This window comes from Polistes canadensis, unplaced genomic scaffold (genome assembly GCF_001313835.1).
Source record: "Polistes canadensis isolate GaletaPanama2010 unplaced genomic scaffold, ASM131383v1 scaffold_2, whole genome shotgun sequence".
In the NCBI taxonomy this organism is placed as follows: Eukaryota; Metazoa; Arthropoda; class Insecta; order Hymenoptera; family Vespidae; genus Polistes; species Polistes canadensis.
The window spans coordinates 1978724-1999956 of NW_014569549.1; the positions used below are offsets into that span (position 1 = coordinate 1978724).

General features: G+C 32.7%; 2 protein-coding genes across 18 annotated transcripts in view; both read right to left on the reverse strand.

Moving 5' to 3' along the window:
- The window catches only part of LOC106784764 (neurobeachin), a 193670-nt gene that overhangs the window by 168905 nt on the left and 3532 nt on the right, over positions 1 to 21233 (reverse strand). The gene's annotated exons all lie outside the window — the stretch shown is intronic.
- LOC106784849 overlaps positions 2726 to 21233 on the reverse strand; it is a 126136-nt gene continuing 107628 nt past the window's right edge. The window contains exon 2 of the mRNA XM_014744799.1: positions 2726 to 2879. Within this exon, the coding sequence (XP_014600285.1) occupies positions 2814 to 2879 (66 nt within the window). The 3' untranslated portion in view covers positions 2726 to 2813. The remainder of the gene's footprint in view (positions 2880 to 21233) is intronic.

A 21233-nucleotide genomic window follows, 5' to 3' on the forward strand; every position in this document is an offset into this window, starting at 1 on the left:
GAAAGGTTCGGGGTCTTTCACGAAAGTTCCGAGAGAGAATCCTAGCAGCGGCGACATTAAATGCAGGAGATGCGTCGAGTACGTGATACTCGGCTTCAATGTTACGACATCGATCTCCATCGTCCATCCTTCGCTTATACCACGACAACGACGAAGAGCCACCCCTCTCGTTCGTGCGAATCGACCGATCGTTAGTTATACTTGACGTTATACGTTTCACACTTTACCGAGAGAGAAGAGATAGGGAATTTAGACGACTGGACAAGATATTCTATTAGAACGAACGTTCCCAACGATTGTTGATAATTGATAAATTTATTCGATTCTGAAAAAAAAAAAAACAAATAAAAAATAAAAAAACATGGAGATGGAAAATAAATTACGAATGCGTGAAAATGTTCGATGATCATCAAAAGAAGGGAGATAATGAAAAGAAATAATAATAATAATAATAAGAACAGAATAAAAATACGATTAGTTAGGGTCGACAGAGGAAAAACAAAAGGAGGGTTCGTCGTTGTCTCGTTATCTTGACCGAACGTAAAACGCGTAGAATCGCGGAACATCGGCAACCAAACGAAGGATGAAATCGTTCAAATACGAGCCGGTGACTCGCGCGATTATGCCAAAGAAGAGATAAAAGGAGGCGCGCCTCGTCAAACGGGTAAGCCCGAAGTTGGCTGTGTCAGCCACTGTTATTGCTGTTCATTCCGTTACCCCATGTTCGATATCAGATCGATGGATGCTCCAGCGAATTTTCAAGCGAGAGTTTCGCCTTCGTCAAGGGCGTAGAAAGTGAACGAGCAAAATCCTGAGAGAGTAAGATATAGATAAAGAGAAAGAAGAGAAGGGTAATGATCCATTCCAGCCCATCAAATCTGTCGACCTTCTTCCATCTTTCTATCTTTCTCTCTCTTCTTTCTCTCTTTTCGTTCATCCAAGGATCCATCGGCTCGCCACCCCTTATGCCCCTTTACCGGTGTTGTCTTCGGTCCCCATTTCCACTTGATTTTCCTTTTTCCCTTCGTCTCATCGTAGAAAGCGCACGTTCGCTCTATTTATTCGAACGAGATCGGCCGCATAATGTCCGAGCTTTTTCCTATTTTTCGCAGCCTACCCTCGAGCCATTGAAGAAGGTGGAAGAGAAAGAAAAAATACAAAGAATAAATTCGAAGTCGACGGATCAGGCTTTAAAAGAATAAGCACGCTTTAACATTGTTGTATTTATCCATTACCATTTCCGAATCAAGATAACGTTCTACATTCTTACTTCTTTTATCCTATCCCAGGCTATTTCGATTTAAAATAATTATTTTCTTGTTTAGAAAAAAATAATTCGATATGAGATTACAAAAAAACATTCTATAGACGTTTACTGACAGATTATATAACACGTAGATATATACTTGCAGTTATTTTCTCGACTTCGCATTGTTAAGAGAAAAGAAAAAGAAAGAGTGTGAGAGGGAGAGAGAGAGAGAGAGAGAGAGAGAAAATGACTTGCTAATAATTTTCCATTACATCTCCGATTTCTTTCCCCCTTTTCGTTGATTAAACATTGAAATTTCTCATCGAATTGTTTTCAATTTTCATTATTCTCTCTAAAGGCGAATATAAGATCCTTGAGATTTTTATCCGTTCGTTAAGACTTTAAATTAAAAAAACAAACAGTTATTTTAATCAAATGCTCCTTCTTGTTTTCTCGATCTCATGTCAGTTATATCGGTTAATTTAAAAAGAGTAATTTTAATCAAGCTCCACGTTCTCCCATTCGATTCTATTTAATGAAATATCCTTTCCCTGAGATAAATATAAATGAGACTCTATTTTAAATGACGTGAAGGAACGACTTATGATCGTTATTTACATTCCATTATTTGTTGAAATATTTTTCTTCTTCGTTCTTATCCTTTTTTTTTCGTATCGACGGCCAACGTATACGACTTATTTGAATTGCTAACGCGTCAGAGGCGTATGTGTGTCTTTGGCGTGTAAATATCGAGTACTTTATTCGTTAGAGAGTATAAGTTTTAAAAAGCTCGGACATCGCTGTCACTACTTTTTTCATTGTCACGTTTACATTATTTACAAACGACTATTGAAAAATCGGTTGCCTTTTATTCATTTTATTTTTTTCTCCTATTTTATATTATTTTTTTTTGTAGTCAAATTCAGTAATTCGAATAAGGATTTAATCGATTGTATATTTTGGTAAAATGTAAAAATAAATATTTGGCAAAGAAAAAAGAAGAAATGATTTATCTGTCTTTCGTTTGCTCTTTTGAAAATAAAAATCATTACGGGATTCAATTATCCTCTTACACTTTAATTTCGTCTCTTCCGTATAAAAGTATAAAAGAAGTGAGTAGATAAACAAGTAAAGTGGACAAACAAGCACAAATTAATGAAAAAACGATATATTCAAGTACTGTCATAATCATTTTTCACACTCCGACTAGATTGAAATTAGATTTTTTCATGAAGGAATGAAAATTTCATTTAAATATTTGTAAAACGTGCGAAGTATAATCAGCTCGAAGATCCTCAGCTCATCCCATCGAGATTACATTGACCTAAAATATATGAAGATTTTATAGAAGCAAAGAAGTGCAACAAATAAAGATAGACAAAAGTAAACGGAACGTGTGAAATAATAAATAAATAAATAAACACATATAAATACATGTTTATATCGTATATAAGTAGATTATGGAGAAAGATAGAATAGTGTGATAAACGTTTTATTTGCATTCTACGTTCGTTTACAGAGTATACAAACGAGCCTGCGTTAATGCATGATTTCGGCAGCATTTTCACCACCCACTCACGTTATCCCATGAAAAGGGCATCTGTTTCCGACGTCTCTCTTTTATACGTACCTGAAACAAAAAAGGTAATGCATCAGTAATACTTTGACATGAAATTAAGAAAAAATACATTCTTATATATTTTTTTAATTTTATTTATTTAATGCATATATTAATATATATTTGGTATTGGCCGATAAGTTCGTACAGTTTTCTGCCGTGTTATTTATTTAGATAAAAACCATACAGACCTATTGTGCAATCTTATATATTACCGAATATACAGGGTGTCCAATAACTAGTGGTACAAGTGGTTGTTTTATATAAAAAATTAAATCGAAAATGTAGAATAAAATGTTTTCATATAGGATACCCTCTATAAAACTTAAATCACGTTTATTTTTTAATCATAAATAATATATATATAAAAGAAAATGAAGGAAATATAGTCGCAATTGTAAGAATAAAATCCTAGGTATATTTGTTTCCGACCATCTTCATACGAAATTAATTGCGTTCGTTTTGTTGTTGCGCACATGCTCGCAATGCATGCACACGTGTGCGAAGCAAACAGTGGCTTGTACGTTACATACAGAGCTTTGCCTTAAAGCTCTTCCTGTTTCTATAGAGTCCGATGACGTGGTACGGTGTTGACGTACCTTGTCAACGTATGCAGAATGTAGTTACAATCGCTGTAATGGAATACGTACTAAGCTATAATATATCCATGGAAAGATATATGTCCTATTCAATAACTTCTTTCATAGTATTTCGAAATTGTTTAAGAATTAATAAGATAACGAAATGTAATCATTTATCTTAAATAAGTAAAATATTGTTATTCATTGATTGCGTATAAAATAAATGAATTAAATATTCGAATATAATTCATAAAACTTTTTAAAACGTTAAAAGAAATACGTCAATAGGTAGAAGATTTTTAAATCAATTGGAAATCGAACAAAAGGAATCGATTCTGTGTTCATGTAAATATGTATGCACGTACGTGTTCCCGGATAGAATCGTTCGTTCTTGCAAATTAATGAAATCATTGGAATGCTTTTGACATTGCCGCATGTAAGCGTGTTTAGAGTTTGCAGTGGTATTAGAGAAACACGGTTAACCGACTAACTTTGTATCATTGTCGCACGCAAACACAATTTAACCGCATAGTCGAATTTCGTTCGTTTGACGTTAACTCGACAAGCGATATCATAAACGATATATCCAAGAAGACCAATATAAAAATAAGAATAAGACCAATGCGAAAATGAAATTTAAGTTAATTCGTTTAGAAAATTTATAAGTTATTATCAGTTGCCTGAAAGACAATCAAAATAAGCAAATTTTGTTTTTTTTTTTTTTGTGTAAAACAAAGTCTTAATGATATTTGTTCGTTATATTAGATGAAAATTATTCTCACTATTTCACTCTTTCTTTTTCTCTTGTTCGTCCGAGAGTCAAACAAGTATACCAATTTCGTTGCCGTCACGCGAGAATGCGCGCTGAGTTGAAGCGGAAATGTGTTTACATGCGCGCAACGTACCATCCTTTACTCGTATGCTTAAAGAGAAAGAGACCCTGAGTAAGTAGAGGTATATATATGTGTATGTGTGTTTGTGTGAGAGAAAGAGAAAGAGAGAAAGAGAGACAGAGAGAGAGAGAGAGAGACTTAATAGTTAATTCAAAGCTCCGAGATACGTACGAGTCCACGTACTTCAGACATCCTTAACCCAATACCAAATTCTCTGTCGAGGCTGGGGATGCAATAAATTTCAGTCTCAAGAACGATCGACTAAGGCATCCCGTACATCGCCATTGACAGATGGGGAATGGAAATAAACCGTGGTGAACGTAGAGAGTATGTCTAGTATCTCCCGTCATGTATATATATATATAGATAGTAATCTAGAATATATTTATAGGGAACAGGAGCAATCGATAAAGATAATTGATCTAATATTAGATATATGAAAACATGTTAACGATGTAAACATCTGACACGAACAAGCCACAAATTTGTATTATTTTTTTTGTTCAACTTGTTTAATTAAGATATTAATAGAAGATGTAACGAAGACTAATAAATCGTACGTTAATTGTAAAGTAAGGCGAATTACCAATAGAGTATTATTGTGCGAATTGAGGGAGAAGCTCTCAAACGGTATTATGTCGTTCTCGCGTGGAGAAATCCGATTCCAATTGTGCGGAAGGAAATGGAGGAGTAATTAAGCAACCCTTTACGGCCGATCGAAGGACTCTACGAGTAACCGTAACCATTCCTAGCTTCGAATCGTATCTCCTTCCTCCTAATCGCCTAACGGAGTTGCCGGCATCTACCTGCCCCAGGAAATTGCGGCTGACAATTGATTTCGTGACGCAGCTACCCCTGTAATTAGTCCTCCGGGCGAATCGTTTCATCCTACAACTAGAAAATAAGCGTCACCATTTCGTGGACCCTTTTATGAAAGTTACGATTTTCTCAAGGTGAATTATATTCCTAAAGAAAATTATATAAAAATGATAGGAAGAATGAGAGAAATAGAAAGAAAGAAACTTTCTTTCCAGACTATCTCCACCTCGTATCGATATTGAACGATTCGATAACGCAGAAAGGATTTTCTACTGAGTTACTAACGAACATTACGTCACGTTCCACAAATTCCGGTATCGACCTTTTCGATCTCTATTAAACTTTTTCTAAGATCAAGGAATCAAAGAAAGTTCCCTAGGGATGGATTAAAAAGACTTCTCGATAACGTACATCGAAGTCAAATATCGAAGTTCTGTTCTTTTATCATCATAGATACGAACTTCTTTCTGTATATTGCAACTTTTTTATTTCGGTTAACATAGAAATTCAGTGAAGAAGAAGAAGAAGAAGAAGAAGAAGAATAAAAAGAAATAGAAGGGAAAAAGAAACAATAGAAAGTATTAAAAAATAAAGAATGAAAAGGATAATATAAAACTGATATTTCAAAAATATCGAAAAATACTTTCGATCGATCCCGAAAGAGAGTTATCGGAAAATTCATCGACGAAACGCTCCGAATAACCGCGTTTTCGATGATATACTCTTCACGAGATGTGAAATTCGCGAACGATGAAGTGCTCGTTATAACGAGTGAACCGTATTTCCCAAGCATGAGATATTGATGTATATTGAAGAACATTTCTCAAACGTCGTTCATCAAATCGCACATGTAGATGTTTTCGTATTTGTCGATCCGATTTTCTAATTAAAAACTTGTAACAATATATACAACAAAATGACGTCAATTTTCGGCAAACGATGATTATAGATCTCTAACTGTATCAGCTTAGATATACATTTAGTTTATTAAATTTTGCCTCATTTATTTCATAAACGCGTTTGATAAATAATCGATCTAATCAGGTGTTCGCATGATTACTATATTAATTATTATTACACTCAATCCTCACAAAATTTCGAACAAACACGATGAAAAAACTATGATAGCTTTTCTAAACACGATATTTTTTTAACGCGGCTTCCCTATATCAAGATTTAATAAACTTCAACAACACTTATATAATATAGCACAAATGTTTCCATCTCACTGTTTCAGCAAGAAACGGAACAAATTAACCGTGTTAAAAGACAATTAAATTTACTACCATTACTCAAGTTCAATCCTTTTCTATTGTTATTACAAACAAATATTTGACCACGAAAAAATTGGAATTATTCATTTGAATAAGTTGAAATAAAAAACAATTCCAATTTGTATTGTTTCGAATAAAAATCTGTCAAGATTATGATTACTTCCTGAAATATCTAAATATATAGTTAAGATTCTATAAACGTTTCGTCAACGTCGATATTACCATTTCTAAAGTTTAAGTTCAATTAGGAACAAGTGTATATGTACTAGCGAATAGATCGCTTTCAATGAAAGAGGAATTTCAAACGAGAAAGAAGTCGCGTAACGAATTAACCAGGTGGACCTGTTAATGGTAATCGTGGTCAATGGTTGATTTCATGGACCGACTAACCATCCAATTTCATTCGGATTATGTCTCCTAACAATGAGAAAGTCTTTCCTTTTCTCGTGTTCCTATGCCTTACGATCGATACTTGATACCTATGTTTCGTGAGTGGAATCGAAATAGATAATCTCGTTTCCTTTATAAAGCTAAGCTATCTTGTCTCTATCTTACGATTATTATCCTTATTATAATTATAAATTACATACATTTTTGATAACAAAAAGATTGAAAAATATCCGGTATAAATACTTATCGTTCTAAAAATATTACTTATTTTTTAAAAGATTTAGGTATTTCCGTTTATTTGATCCACAATATTAATGTTAATTAATTTAAAGTATATTGTAAAATAATAAACGAATATACATATATATATATACGCATATTTTGTTGAAGATAAATAAATAAAATGTAAGCATCGCATCGAATTTCGTCTATTCATAAAGTTTCATCGCTTTACCAAGAGCTACTGAAATTTTATTACAAATACTGAATACATATTTAAAATAATATTAAAACAAATAAATAACAGAGAAACGAATTTTTTGAAATTTTTATAACACATAAATATATTTTTAAATACAAATATTTTTTGTTGTTACGAAACGTAACGTGCAATCGTAGCAATTGTATAACAATGTTTTTAAATGTCACGTATTATAAAAAAATAGCTGCGGTTGACAGAATTACTGCCGGTTGAAGTGATAAGGGTTAAACCCTGCGTTCAATGTAGATAACTCGCATAAGCGAATTAACGCGTGAAAATGAAAAATCTCGGGCGTCGAGGTGGAAGTTACCAAGCTAGGCAACTCGTCACGCTCCGTTTTTCTTTTATTTTTTAACATGGAATTCATTCGACAGTACAAAATCTCAGGAGCGACGTTGCGTGGGTGGAAACAGCCTATGAAAAGAAGAGAAACTCATGGTCGTACTATACTTTGAGCTTTTCTCGCGAGAAAACGAGATTTACCGTGTCGCATCACAGAAAAAAAACTCGTTTAATTTTAATTGCATAAAATACTGGATCACCCACTACCTTCTTTTACGAAACTCACCAGACCATGTTACTTTTTTTTTACTTCCTCTATCACTCTTTCTTCTCTCTCTCTCTCTCTCTCTCTCTCTCTCTCTCTCTCTCTCTCTCTCTCTCTCTCTCTCTCTCTCTCTNTCTCTCTCTCTCTCTCTCTCTCTCTCTCTCTCTCTCTCTCTCTCGCTCTCTTTCTCTCTTTCTCTTCCTTACTCCCACCTTACTATATGGAAAATCTTAGAATAGAAAGGAAGGACGAGTATTAATTGCGAAATTAAATGCCTCTTGTCGAGATTCGTCTTTCAAGTATCCAATTCCAAAAGCTCCTGTCAAAGGCGTAACGAGCGATTGTCGATAATTTGCTCTTGCTCTTACGCTGTCCTCCTTATCTATCGTAATCACTAAATTTCTCAAGAGTTCTTGAATGCTCAAAGGATTGCTGTATAACATCGACGAATATGATTAAATTTGAAAAAGAGACATCGGTTTTGATCACGTTCTAATCACTATTCTTGATACTTAACATTTTATTCGAGAAAAACTTGTAGAAAATAAGAAATGTAATTATTTTTAAATAGAAATTTAGGCAAAAGATAAATTATATTTTTCATATTTATTGTAAGCAAGTATCAGAAAAATATATAAAATGTAATGTTCTTTTTAAGCGTAAAAATTATTGATGTCAGAGAGAGAATTCTATTCAAGGTAATACATATGAACGTTCTACGTTATTTTATGCAAATAAGGTTATAACAATATCCATCAGCTAAACATTGAAAGTTATCAAAATGTAGCTTGGATAGCATTTATTGTAGGATAAAGTATCTAAAAAAATTGCATCTACGAAATAGATAAAAGTGGTATCTTAAAGCTGCAAGAGGAAAAAATGCACGATTTTATCCTCGCGTATGCTTGGCGTGTGATTAGATTAGATCGAAGAGAAACAAGAAGGGATTCAGGGCTATATAAAATGGTTGTGAAGATAAACCGATTAGATAGTGGAGAATTTAAAATTACGCTTATATTATTTGACTTTTTGACAAATTTCCATTCGATTTTGTATTAATTCGTAAGGTGCATAAACGTGAAAACAATAATAATGAGAATTGCAAAGCAATTTAAAGAAATCCATTTAAAAAACGATAAAACTAACAAAATTGCAATAGCATTTAATCCTTCCACTATTCAAGCGTTGAAAACGAATGAATTTCATTATACACGAATTGATTTGATTCTCTTGTACCTAAAAACTCGTAATTTCATCGCGGCAAGCGTAACAATTGCGTGCGTAAGTACTGACATTTCTAGAACGAAATAAAGCCGAGAATCGATTTGTCATTCCTAATGAATGACAAACGAGAAATGAAAAAGTTTATCTGGGTAACTTTGGTGGCTTTGAAAATTTGGAAACTCGTTTCGCCTACGTACTTAATTAACTTCCTACTTCATTATCCTTATTATCACTTCTTCTTCCATTTACCGATTCAATCGTCCTTCTTTAATTAGCTTACTCAGTTCTCTCTTTGTCATTTTATCAAACCACTTGCTCCCACCTATTAATTTAATTATATTTCTACACCATTTTCATATATTTGCTTGTATATATATACATTTTACCGTCAAAGCCGGAAATCAGTCATTGCTAGTAATTCCTCGGCATTATTATGAATGCAAAGAGCCTTCAGACGAAATGTCAGAGAATGCAATGCTGTAAATTGTGCATCTTTGCAATTTCTTTGAAAAGTTTCGGTAAATATTTTTTATACTTTTTGCAAATGGATTTTAATGATTTTTATATTAAATTAAAGTAAATTCTTTTGTCTACGCGTAGAATACCATATCGAGTTATAAATTTAGCATGTAAAGTTTAGAAATGACAGAGAAGGCAATACTGTAAATTGTGCATCTTTGCAATTTCTTTGAAAAGTTTCGGTAAATATTATTTATACTTTTTGTAAATGGATTTTAATGATTTTTATATTAAATTAAAGTACACTCTTTTGTCTACGCGTAGAATGCCTTTTTGAGTTATAAATCGATTTGCAAAGGTTTATAAAATGTGAACGATTGAGATGCTGCAAATTTTTCCAACTTTGCCATTTCTTTGAAAAGTTTCGGCAAATATTTTTTATACTTTTCGCGAATGGATTTTAATGATTTTTATATTAAATTAAAGTTCACACTCTTGGCTACACGTAGAGTATAGTTTCGAGCTATAAATCAATTTGCAAAGGTTCATAAAATGGCAAAGAAAAGTTTGCGGATCAGGCAATGTGAGCAATGCCTGATGGCCAGGCATTGTTCACATTACCGGCCTAGGTTCCAAACCTCCCCCGGCAATGCTAACAATGCCTAGCCTTAGGCAATGTTAACAATGCCTGACATGCTAATTTTTCTTTGCCATTTTATGAACCTTTGCAAATTGATTTATAACTCAAGTTAGTATTCAACTTGTAGATAAAAGAGCGTACTTTAATTTAATATAAGTTTCATTAAAATCTATTCACTCTAAGTATAAAAAATATTTGCCGAAACTTTTTAAAGAAATGGCAAAGTTGGAAAAATTTGCAGCATCTCATTCGTTGACATTTTATGAACCTTTGCAAATCGATTTATAACTCAAAAAGGCATTCTACGCGTAGACAAAAGAGTGTACTTTAATTTAATATAAAAATCATTAAAATCCATTTGCAAAAAGTATAAATAATATTTACCGAAACTTTTCAAAGAAATTGCGAAGATGCACAATTTACAGTATTGCCTTCTTTGACATTTCTAAACTTTACATGCTAAATTTATAACTCGATATGGYATTCTACGCGTAGACAAAAGAKTKTACTTTAATTTAATATAAAAATCATTAAAATCCATTTGCAAAAAGTATAAAAAATATTTACCGAAACTTTTCAAAGAAATTGCAAAGATGCACAATTTACAGTATTGCCTTCTTTGACATTTCTAAACTTTACATGCTAAATTTATAACTCGATATGGTATTCTACGCGTAGACAAAAGAWTTTACTTTAATTTAATATAAAAATCATTAAAATCCATTTTCAAAAAGTATAAAAAATATTTACCGAAACTTTTCAAAGAAATTACAAAGATGCACAATTTACAGCATTGCAATTTCTGGTATTTAATGAGAATGATCATTGATGACAATGCCAAAGAATTACTAGCAATGACTGGTTTCTGGCTTTGACGGTAAGATATATGTATAATACTTATGTGTGTGTACGCGAAGAGAAAGTAGTTTAGTGACCACTTAAAATTTTCACTTTAATTAATATCATGGCATGGAGATAGATAAATGAGAAGCACCATTAGAACATTAAACGTTCTTCATTAATGTTAATAGCTCTTCGGCTATTGATACTATCTTTACAATCCCTTATAGTGACACTATTTTCTCAGATAGCATGTTCATGATAGATCTTACAACAAAACACTTCCTTAAAGTTTACCATCTTTCTTAAAGCTCCATCTTCCCCACAATATTTGATATCAATAAAAACTTCGATGGCACTACTTTTTGATGGATTCCATGTAAAATGGATATTATGGATTGGCTCGCATCTCGAACAAGTCTTCAAGCTCCAGTTAAACTTTTCTAATGCGTTTGAAAGTTCTTATTAAGAAAAAAAAAAAAAGTAATGATCTTTTTAAAAATAAAATAAAATATTTTCCCAAGTACAAATCTAATTATCTCTTAGTGAATAATTTGCAATTAGTAGAGATCATATTTATCATTATAAAGATAATCGTTCATTAATTTCATAATTATTTTATCGAACGTTATAATAATGAAAAGTCCGTTATAAGAACGTCCAATTATTTTCCAACCTTTTGAAACCTTTTAAAATATATTATCAGCACGCATATTTATAAGACATAATGGCGTACTAAAGTTGAAAGCTCGTTAAATAATCAGTCCGTTATAATAAATTAAAGAGCAACCTATATTTATATATTCCAGCGAAATATCGAAGTATATACAGTTTGCGCTATACAAACGCGATTATACCTCCCGCGTTATTATCTTCCCCGTACGCGCAAAATAATTTATGTAAATTATCAACGCATCAAATACACGACGCGTCGGGCCAAGCGATAATAACCACTCTCGTTACTAGGTTCATTGTTCATTTCGTCATTCGTTATGTTATTTGGTGTTGTAAAATTCTTGAAAATTGACGTTTCTTTAGTGTTAAGTGAAAAATCAATGACTTGGTTAAATAAGCTATCTACATACCCATGAACATGATTTCACGATAAAACGTAAATTGATATATTAATGATGCTTTAAATATAAACTTCCAATTTAGCGATTATTAGATTTAATATCGCGATAACTAATAATATTGTTCAAAGCCACAAATTATATTAAAAAGAAAATGATCAAATTTATGAAGGTACATTAAAAAATTTTAATAGATTTTCAAAAAAGACGCGAATCAAAATAATCCCATCATTCTATTTTTCTTTATCTTCCTTGTTCTTCTTTTAAAAGAGATATCCCTATAGATGATGAATTTTAGTCGCGTCTGAAAACTAGAAGAAGGAACAATATACTCTTGAACTCTGGAAGAGGGTGCTCAGCTCTTTTAAAAGAATAAATAATGACACGAGCCAAGTGAGTTACGAAAATATAGGAACGCCGCCGAATGAATTTCTACGTTCGAAATATTACAGAGTATAAAATTGTGCGCTTTCAAAGAGATGGGAAATATACAAAGAAAAAAAAAAAATTGTTGAAATCAACTAGATATTTGACTCTCGAAACATTTGAACTTTATTAACGATTTAACAGAACGGCACAAGCTTTTCGAACAAAACGTTGTAATTTCGAACTGAGGTGAGATTCACTATAATTTATAAACTTTTACAAGAGAAATTATTGCAAAAGAGAAAATGCATTTGTGCGTGTAGGCGTCGACACCATAGTCCAAAATTATATTAAAAACGTCGTTAACGCAATTATTTCCAAATATTCCTTTCAAATTTTTCATATATTTTATTTGAATATTTTTTTTTTTAAAAAGAGATTGTATACGAATATTTGCATTTAAATGAATCACCCAGAGAACACTCATACGTGATCGCATGCAAACGCACGCAAATCTCTATATCAGCGTATATTCTCATTAGATAAACATATAGAAGCTATAACAATATATACGAATTTCGTTTTCATATTTGTAATATATTTATCTTAATTTCTTCTAAAATTACAAGTACGATGGATAAAATCAAAATGTGATCAAATGTCTCGCTAAACTTTCGACGAGGGTAGATTTCATATTAGATTAAAGTCGAACGGATTATCGATAAATTGACCGATCAAAATATGATCGTGAAACAACACGGGGAAGATGATATTGTCCTTGTTGATATTCAACGCGCGATGAAACAACCATTATTTTTTCTTTCCGTTACGTCGACCAATATTTTCTCAAAATACAAAGAAAAGAGGGAAAAAATGATTAGGATCTTCTATAACATAAGTTACCTTTCTCGCGTAGAATGGATTCATTTTTTACTATCGTGCAGAGCATGAGAACTTCGCTCGACACCTTGTCGGCTATACTTTCCAAAATAAAAAATAAAACACGCGCTATTGCATAGAATAGAAAGAGAAAGAAAAAAATGGAAAAAAGAAATGGAAGAATAAGAGAGAAAAATCTCGTTCCCTGTGTCCATTTCATATAACGTTTTTGTTCACAAAAGCCTCTACGTCGCAAAGGCGCTCTACTTGATAATCCAAGGGTTAATAACGCAGTGGTTTTTGCGGCTTATTTGGAGCTACGGTTTCGTATTGCCATGTACCTAGTTGGAGGATGGAAAATTCTCTCCCTTTCATATATATATACTAGATATATATATATCACTAAACTAAAACAAGAAAAAGGGTGGAATAGAGAGATACAGTGAAAGAGAAAGAAAAAATACAAAACAAAAATAAAGAGAGAATCTGATGGCTGTTGCTTTCACGTATGGCACAATATTTCCGCGAGAATAAAGATCGATAAGCAAAGAGATATCGATAGCATATTAATAACAAAATACCTTTGCAAATACTATTTTATGGAGAGAAATATAAAAGAAACAAATGAGAGTAGACGAAAAAGGGAGAATAATGATATTTATTTCGATATATCGAGAATCATGATACCAATAAAAAATTACAATAAATAGAATAGATTTCATTCGAATTTTATTTAAGCGAATTATCCTTTTTTTTTTTTTTTCATTTGCATAATTCATTCTTATAACAAGTTGAGAATGTTTTAGCATATTTACAAATTCGATTTAATAAGTTTTATTCTTTCTATAACCTTGCGAAGAAAGGGTCAGAAGTATGCAAATTCTTCTTGAATAGAAGAATAAATAGTAACTGTCAGTCAGAATCAAGTAATTCGCCGGAGACGACATTACTAGCAAGTAGTAGTAAGTGACGATAGTCAGACGATCGTAAGTCGTCTTTATGCCCGACCAGAATCGTAAAATTTTGCTGCAACGACATGGAAAAGAAGGGAATAAAGTGAAAAATAAAAAACGTAACAAAAATAAAAAGCAATACAAATAATATTTTGATCTTTCTCGTAAAAAATAAAAAAGAATAAAAAACAAAAAAAAAAGAACCACCAGTTAAGAACGGAGTGAAGAAACTAAAATGCAAGTAATATTATATTTTCTCTTACGACAAAACCGATTAAGTTTTCCTTTCCTACTTGTCCCTTTTCTTTTCTTTATGTGCCATCAAATTAATGATTTGTGTTGGTTTTGCGATATAAAAAAAAAGAAAATATACGTTTGTACGAAAATACACATGGCACGCACGCACGCACACACATACATACATAAAGATGCGTTCAATTTCATTCCTCGAAAGAATACTCTTCGTTCTCTCAAATTTTAATGAAGCTGCTCGTTAAACGGAGCTTTTAAATTTTCGCTCTTGGTAATAGCAGCGATAACGTTGAAAAGTAAATGAAGTGGAAACTGTGAAAGTATCTTAATACCTTGGACGAAAGGTTAACGACGGCAGATACACCCATCGCCGTCCAAATACTTAAGAAAATAAAATTCAGGCGGGGAGGACGTAGTATTCTCTCGATTTTTCTTTCAAAGTATCGAAGTACAATTATATTGTAACGTTATGTTTATCGTTAACGTTGTTATCGAATATTTCATTGATAATCGATAAATCTTATGAACTTACATGCTAATAAATAACAATACTTAGATAAAATGATAGATCATTTCATTAATGCTCGTCCAATTGTCATCTTAAAATCAATATTAACGGATAAGTTTGATTTTGCAATAAGCTCACGACTCGATGAAATTCGAGAAAATTCATGGAAATACGACTGAAAATATGCAACTGAATACATAGTGAGAGAGAAAGAGAGGGACGAAGGGAGGATGGAGTATGGTAAACCAGCTTTGAACCGAACATTGAATACTTAAGTGTTCGCACACCGTGAAATACTTGTTAACGACGTAGTCCATGTTTGTACGTCAACCAAAATGAAACGGTGACTTTTCTTGTTGTCGTAATCCCCTATTTGTGGTAGCGTTGGTGCTAGTGTTGCTAGAAAACATCGACCATACCTCAAATTTCTGTCCCAGCTCTTTGTCTCTTTTTCCAATTTTCTATCTCTTTTTCGCAGTAGCGTACATACGGTATTTTCTACAGAAAGGGTCGTGCCAATCCTGTCGCTAGAAAAGGCCGTTTGCTTTTCCCGTTGGAACGTGTCTGTCAATAGAGTTAATTTATTTCTCCGTTCGCGAAATCGAATCAAAAGTCGTGCATACGCGACATACAAACATGTTACTCCTATAACATACGACGATATATTGTAAGAAGAATGAGATACGTTTATGAAAGTCATGTTATTTTATCGTATTTCATTTACTATGGTATAAACATTTACGAAGAAAACAATATCTAAAATCTTTTTCATATTTTAACTTACGGACAATATTAATGAGACGAATATACTCGATCAATATTATTATCGAGACCAGTGGAAAATAAGATAGAAGATACATTAAATTATAGAATATTAGAGGTTCTCGTTACTTTTAATATTCTACGATGAAAATCTTTCATAAAGGCGAAGAGAGAAAGGAAGAGATGGGAGAGTACAAAGAGTTCAAGTATAGTTCAAACTAGAATGTTTTAATTAACTACTACCTCGGTAATTATTTAATATTTCTAACATAATATATTATTAAATTCCTTAAACGTTTATTACATATTATCCTCTAGCGAGTTATATAATATACACATATTTATATCAAGTATATACAATTATATACATGATATTTTATTTTAAATGATATTTTTGATCAAATATCGGCATTCTGGATATATGAACCTTAGACGTATATACAATTTATAAAAAAACGTAAAAGGATAAAGAAGAAGAGAGTAAATGAAAGAGATGAATAAACAAAGAAATCAGTTTCATGATTAAAAAGCACTCAAAGTAAAGTCAAAATTTTTCGCAAAAGATCTAAACGTTTAACGTTTTAACAACGCTAATAATCGGGATATCAACATTACCAGAAATTTTATATTTTTTTCTTTTTTTTTGCATAAGAAATTTTTTAAACTAAACTTCCTCGCGATCTAACCTTACCGAAAAACTAAATGAGAGAAAAAAATAGACAGTTAAATGGTATATACCATTGTTAAAACCGCATTAACGATATATATGTGTGTATACGTATGTGGACTAAAGTATTACTAATACTTATTTAAAAATTCTCAAGCGTGATTAAATGAACCATTGTGTTACGGCGTGATATTTTATTTTTTATATTTGCGCAATTAAAGCACAGCGTTAATATCAGCAAAGAAAAAAAAAAAAATTTAGAAAGACCTACTTTCTCTTTTCTTTTTTTTTTCTTTCCACAACGAACTTGTTTTAGCTGACTTTTCTAATAAATGAACGAAATGTGAGAGAATAAAAGAGGAAATTTCAAATGAGAGAGGAAAAATAGAGGACGGGAGAGTAAAAAAAAAAAAAAAAAAAAAAAAAAGAGAGAAAAAGAAAATTAATAATATTTTTTTATTTAATGCGGTCAAATATAGCAAAAGTTCGATTGGATATTCCCTGGAGAAATTCAATTGCGTATCAATAAATTTAATTCGTGACGCAATCCTGACGTTATTTGCGGCGTTATCGTATAATCGCAAACAACGGGGGGATTACTAGACCTAGGTAAAAAGATCGATAGTCGCCTTAAGGTATATAAATGAAGAAAGAAAAGAAAATAATAAAAACTATTTCAAAAAAGAACAAAATAATAACACATAAAACTAGAGAAATAGTCGTCGTGTAACTTTGTCCCTTATGTTACTAATAATCAAAATTAATTTGATTGATGCTATATCAAATAATAAAATTTAATAAATCAAAAAAATATTATACCACATTTTTTCTCTGTCGTGATGTTAAATGAAAAATTTCGCATGAAAGGTGTAGAAATAAGGAAGGTACATTCCTTTGAAAAATCCTTCGAAAGCACGCAATTCCGTGCGCGGTCGCCGTTGGCAAAAGTAAGAAAAGAAGAAAAAGCTTCCTTTAATTACCAACGGCATGAAAAAAGGAATAAAGAAGAAGATCTGTTACCGGAAGACCCGAGAAAAGGAGTAATTAACATGATATCACGCGTGCTGTCCAAAGTCCTAACTACCAACTGAATCCTTTGAATTTCATTACTTTTGTACTTAATTCTACTTCGTGACCCTTTGCGAGTCGACTTCATCGACTTCTTCGACTTTTTGTAAAATAATTTAGCCCATTTATTAGAAAAGTCAGATTAATTACTACTGTTGATAGAAAAAAGAAAGAAGGAAGAAAAAAAAGGAATAAGAAAGTAATAGGTTCTTCTAAATTTGTTGTTTTCTTTTTATTAGTATTAACGTTGGACTTTAACACGTTTACGTTGGAATGTGCCGCCGGTTGTACATAAGTGACTATCCCATCGGGTGTCTTGTACCACGAGTTGTACAAATGTATTGATTCAATTCATTTCATTCAACTCAGCGTCTTTCATTCAATGAATAAAAGTAGAAATAATAGAGCTAAAAATACGAAATAAAGTCTTGTCGTGAACATGTTTATTACGCAAATACAAAATATAAGATTGCTCGCCCGAGGACAAGCCGATGGTTCTATCTTTTCGCAAGTCGTTTTTAGCGGTTTTCAAAGACAGCACGAATAAATATTCAATGCCTTCGTGTAATTTTCTAAAATGTTCGTCAATCGACACAAAGAGCTTTGAAAACGTAATTTGATTTTGCGTAAAAGCACAGGGCTACCGCGTTTTTCGTGCACAGACATCGCACACGTACATATACACGGACACCGATACTTTGCCCCATGGATTTATTTCGTGTGAACGTATAACTTCCGAAGCTTTAACACGAATGCGATTTATTTCTCGAGGAAATAACCGTTCGATCTTTTTTTTTTTTCTTCCAATTTTGTTCATTTTCTTTGTTTTTTTTTTTTTTTTTTTTTTTTTTTTTTTTCGCGAAAATTCGCAATCGAGGCAAATGCCCTCCTCTTTGGTAGAAAGCCGATCTAACGTTTCCAACATTTCTCACATATTTTTTCTCTTTTACTTGCGTTCGAGTCACCTAGCATTTACGCGAATGTTGCGGTATCGATCGCACGCGTTATATTTTGTCACGGCTTTCTACTACCCAATTCCTATTGTTAATTTTATTTCAGATTATTTTGTGAAAAAAATGATATTGCGTATTAAAAATTCTAAACGTATACTATATATATATATATATATATATAGTAAGATGGAAAGCATTTCGTTCGAGCTGTGAATATTTTGAAAGTTTTAATGAGAAAGATAAAAGAAAAAAAAGAGTATAAATATAGGAATACAAAATATATATACAGAGAGAGAGAGAGAAAATGCACGAAAAATAAAAATTAACAAAAAATGAAAAAAGGAATAAATAAAGAAAAGAACAAAAGAAAAAAAGAGAAGATGCGTGCGAAAGCAAGCAACGATCTCGTTAGTTCCTCGTCTATATTTTTCATTAATATCCTCGATGTTCGTTCGTTATCTCAACTACGGCACGTAAAACGAGCTACCAATGGCATGCACCCGGCAACCCTTACATTAAAAACATCTAAAGATATGTAGAAAGTTTACACACAAAGCCGTATCAAGAAACCACATTCTCATAATCGTTTAACACAGTAAAACGTTGAAAACTCAACTTAATAGAAATAGTTTTCGGGAAAGTGTAATCTCATATCTCGTCATCTCGACGTTGGGAAATCGAAGCTGGTTTGCTTCCTTCTTCCCCTTTAACATCCCTCAAACCCTCTTTTACTCTCGACCCCACAACTCTTACAGATTTTCTACCCGTTATATCGTCTACGGCTGACTCTTCTTTTCTTACCGTCTCCGAAGCCAAACTTATGCCACGTAAGCTTATTTTCAAGCTATATCGTGATCCCAAGCAGCTAGCTTGACGGGATACGCGCTATTTCTCACTTTTTTCAAGCCGTTGAATCGGCATCCTCCTTCTCCTCCTCTACCTCCTCATCGGAATATCTAAAAATTTCAAATATAAAAAAAAAGAGTACCTACGACGAAAAAGAAAGAGGGAATGATTGGATATGAAGAAAAGAGATTAAACATTTTTTTGACCACTCGATGATATCGATCTTCGTTCTTTTTTTTTTTATATTCTATCAATCGCTTTCCGAAGCTTTTTTTCTATTCTCGTAGAAGAACGAATTTTAATATTCTATTATTTCGTGATACGATCGGATACCTATCGATAAATGCCACATTATAATAGTACATTATTATAATTTTTATTATGTAATTCAAAGTTTTATCAACGATTTAGAATTTGTTTAATTAGAAATGGATTAATGTTATTACAAATAAAATGCATATCGATGAAGAAGATCTAACGACGAAAAAAAGAAAATTAATACGATAATAATAATGATCAATTAATATCGATCGTTTATAATAAAAATAAAAAGAAAAACGGAATGGGTATAAGAACAAGATTAGACTGTAAACTCATGAAGTCGTTAAACGAAAATCTCGCAGACCAGCGAGCTTTCAAGGAGAGGCAACGTTGCGTGCTGCGGAATAAATTGCTTCGTTCCACCGACGACAACGACGACGACGACGACGACGACGATGACGACGACGACAAGGATGAAGTCACAAATGTGGAAAAAACCTGAGCGGAAGTGAGTGTTACATATCTCATCACCTCTTCAAAGCTGAAATCGTATTCCGACCTAACGCCAACCGCATTATACGAACCTATACGGAGTAGGTTGGTCGAAAAGCTCAAGCGGAAAAAGAAACTGTGATTTTTGTGAAGCTTGATCGTTTCAAGAAAAGAGAGAAAAAGAGAAAGAGAGAGAGAAAGAAATTGTAAGGGGTGCGAGAAGATGGAAAGAGACTCGTTACGTTTTCTAGTCTTGTTGATAACTTCCATCAGGCTACGAGTAGACTGGTGATAAGAGAGAAAAGAAGGCACAGTTTTTTTTAAAGCATCTCTCTCACTCTCTCTCTCTCTCTCTTTCTCACATGAGCACGCGCGCGCGATTCGCAATTCCCCCGAGGCTCGTGGCTGTGGGCGAACCGGATAAAAATTCATAGGCAACCTTACGAAGATGTTATCATCTCCTTCGTCGCCCTACCCTTCTTCTCTCTCCTCCTTCACGAAGGAAACGAAGAATGCCATCTATTTGAACCAAGAACGACGTCGGCATCGTCAACGATGCCACCGACATACCCAACAACGACGACGACGACGACGACGATGACAAAGATGACGATGAAGACCATGAGAAATATACCAGACGTACATAAAACTGTACAAGATTTCTTCCTTTTCAGTTCTAACTTTTTCTCAAGGAAATAAAATCGTCAGCTAGCTGATGAATTGCTATCTTTAGAAATAGACTGCAATTATGGCACTCGTTTCTCCCAACACATTCACGCATCTAACTTTCCTTTTCAAGTGCAAAATAGTTTGATTTGAAATTAGAATGAATCGGAAGTTTCTCTACGATCTCTCATTAAGTTCTGATAAAGGATCTTTTCTCCTTTCGAGAACGAATTATTCAGATATCTCTTCTTACTTGCCAACTCTATTTCTATTCCTTTACGAATATCTTCCAAGTATCCCTATTACTATTTTGGATACCTTTTCCCGAATGAAAATCATTCCAAGTATTCTGATTAACTCTCAATGTTATACTTTTCTTCAATTTAATGCTTTCCAAAAGATTTGCTTAAAAAAAAAAAAAAAAAAAAAAAAAGGGGGGATACTTTCTTGCAATTAATATCTACAAGTGTAA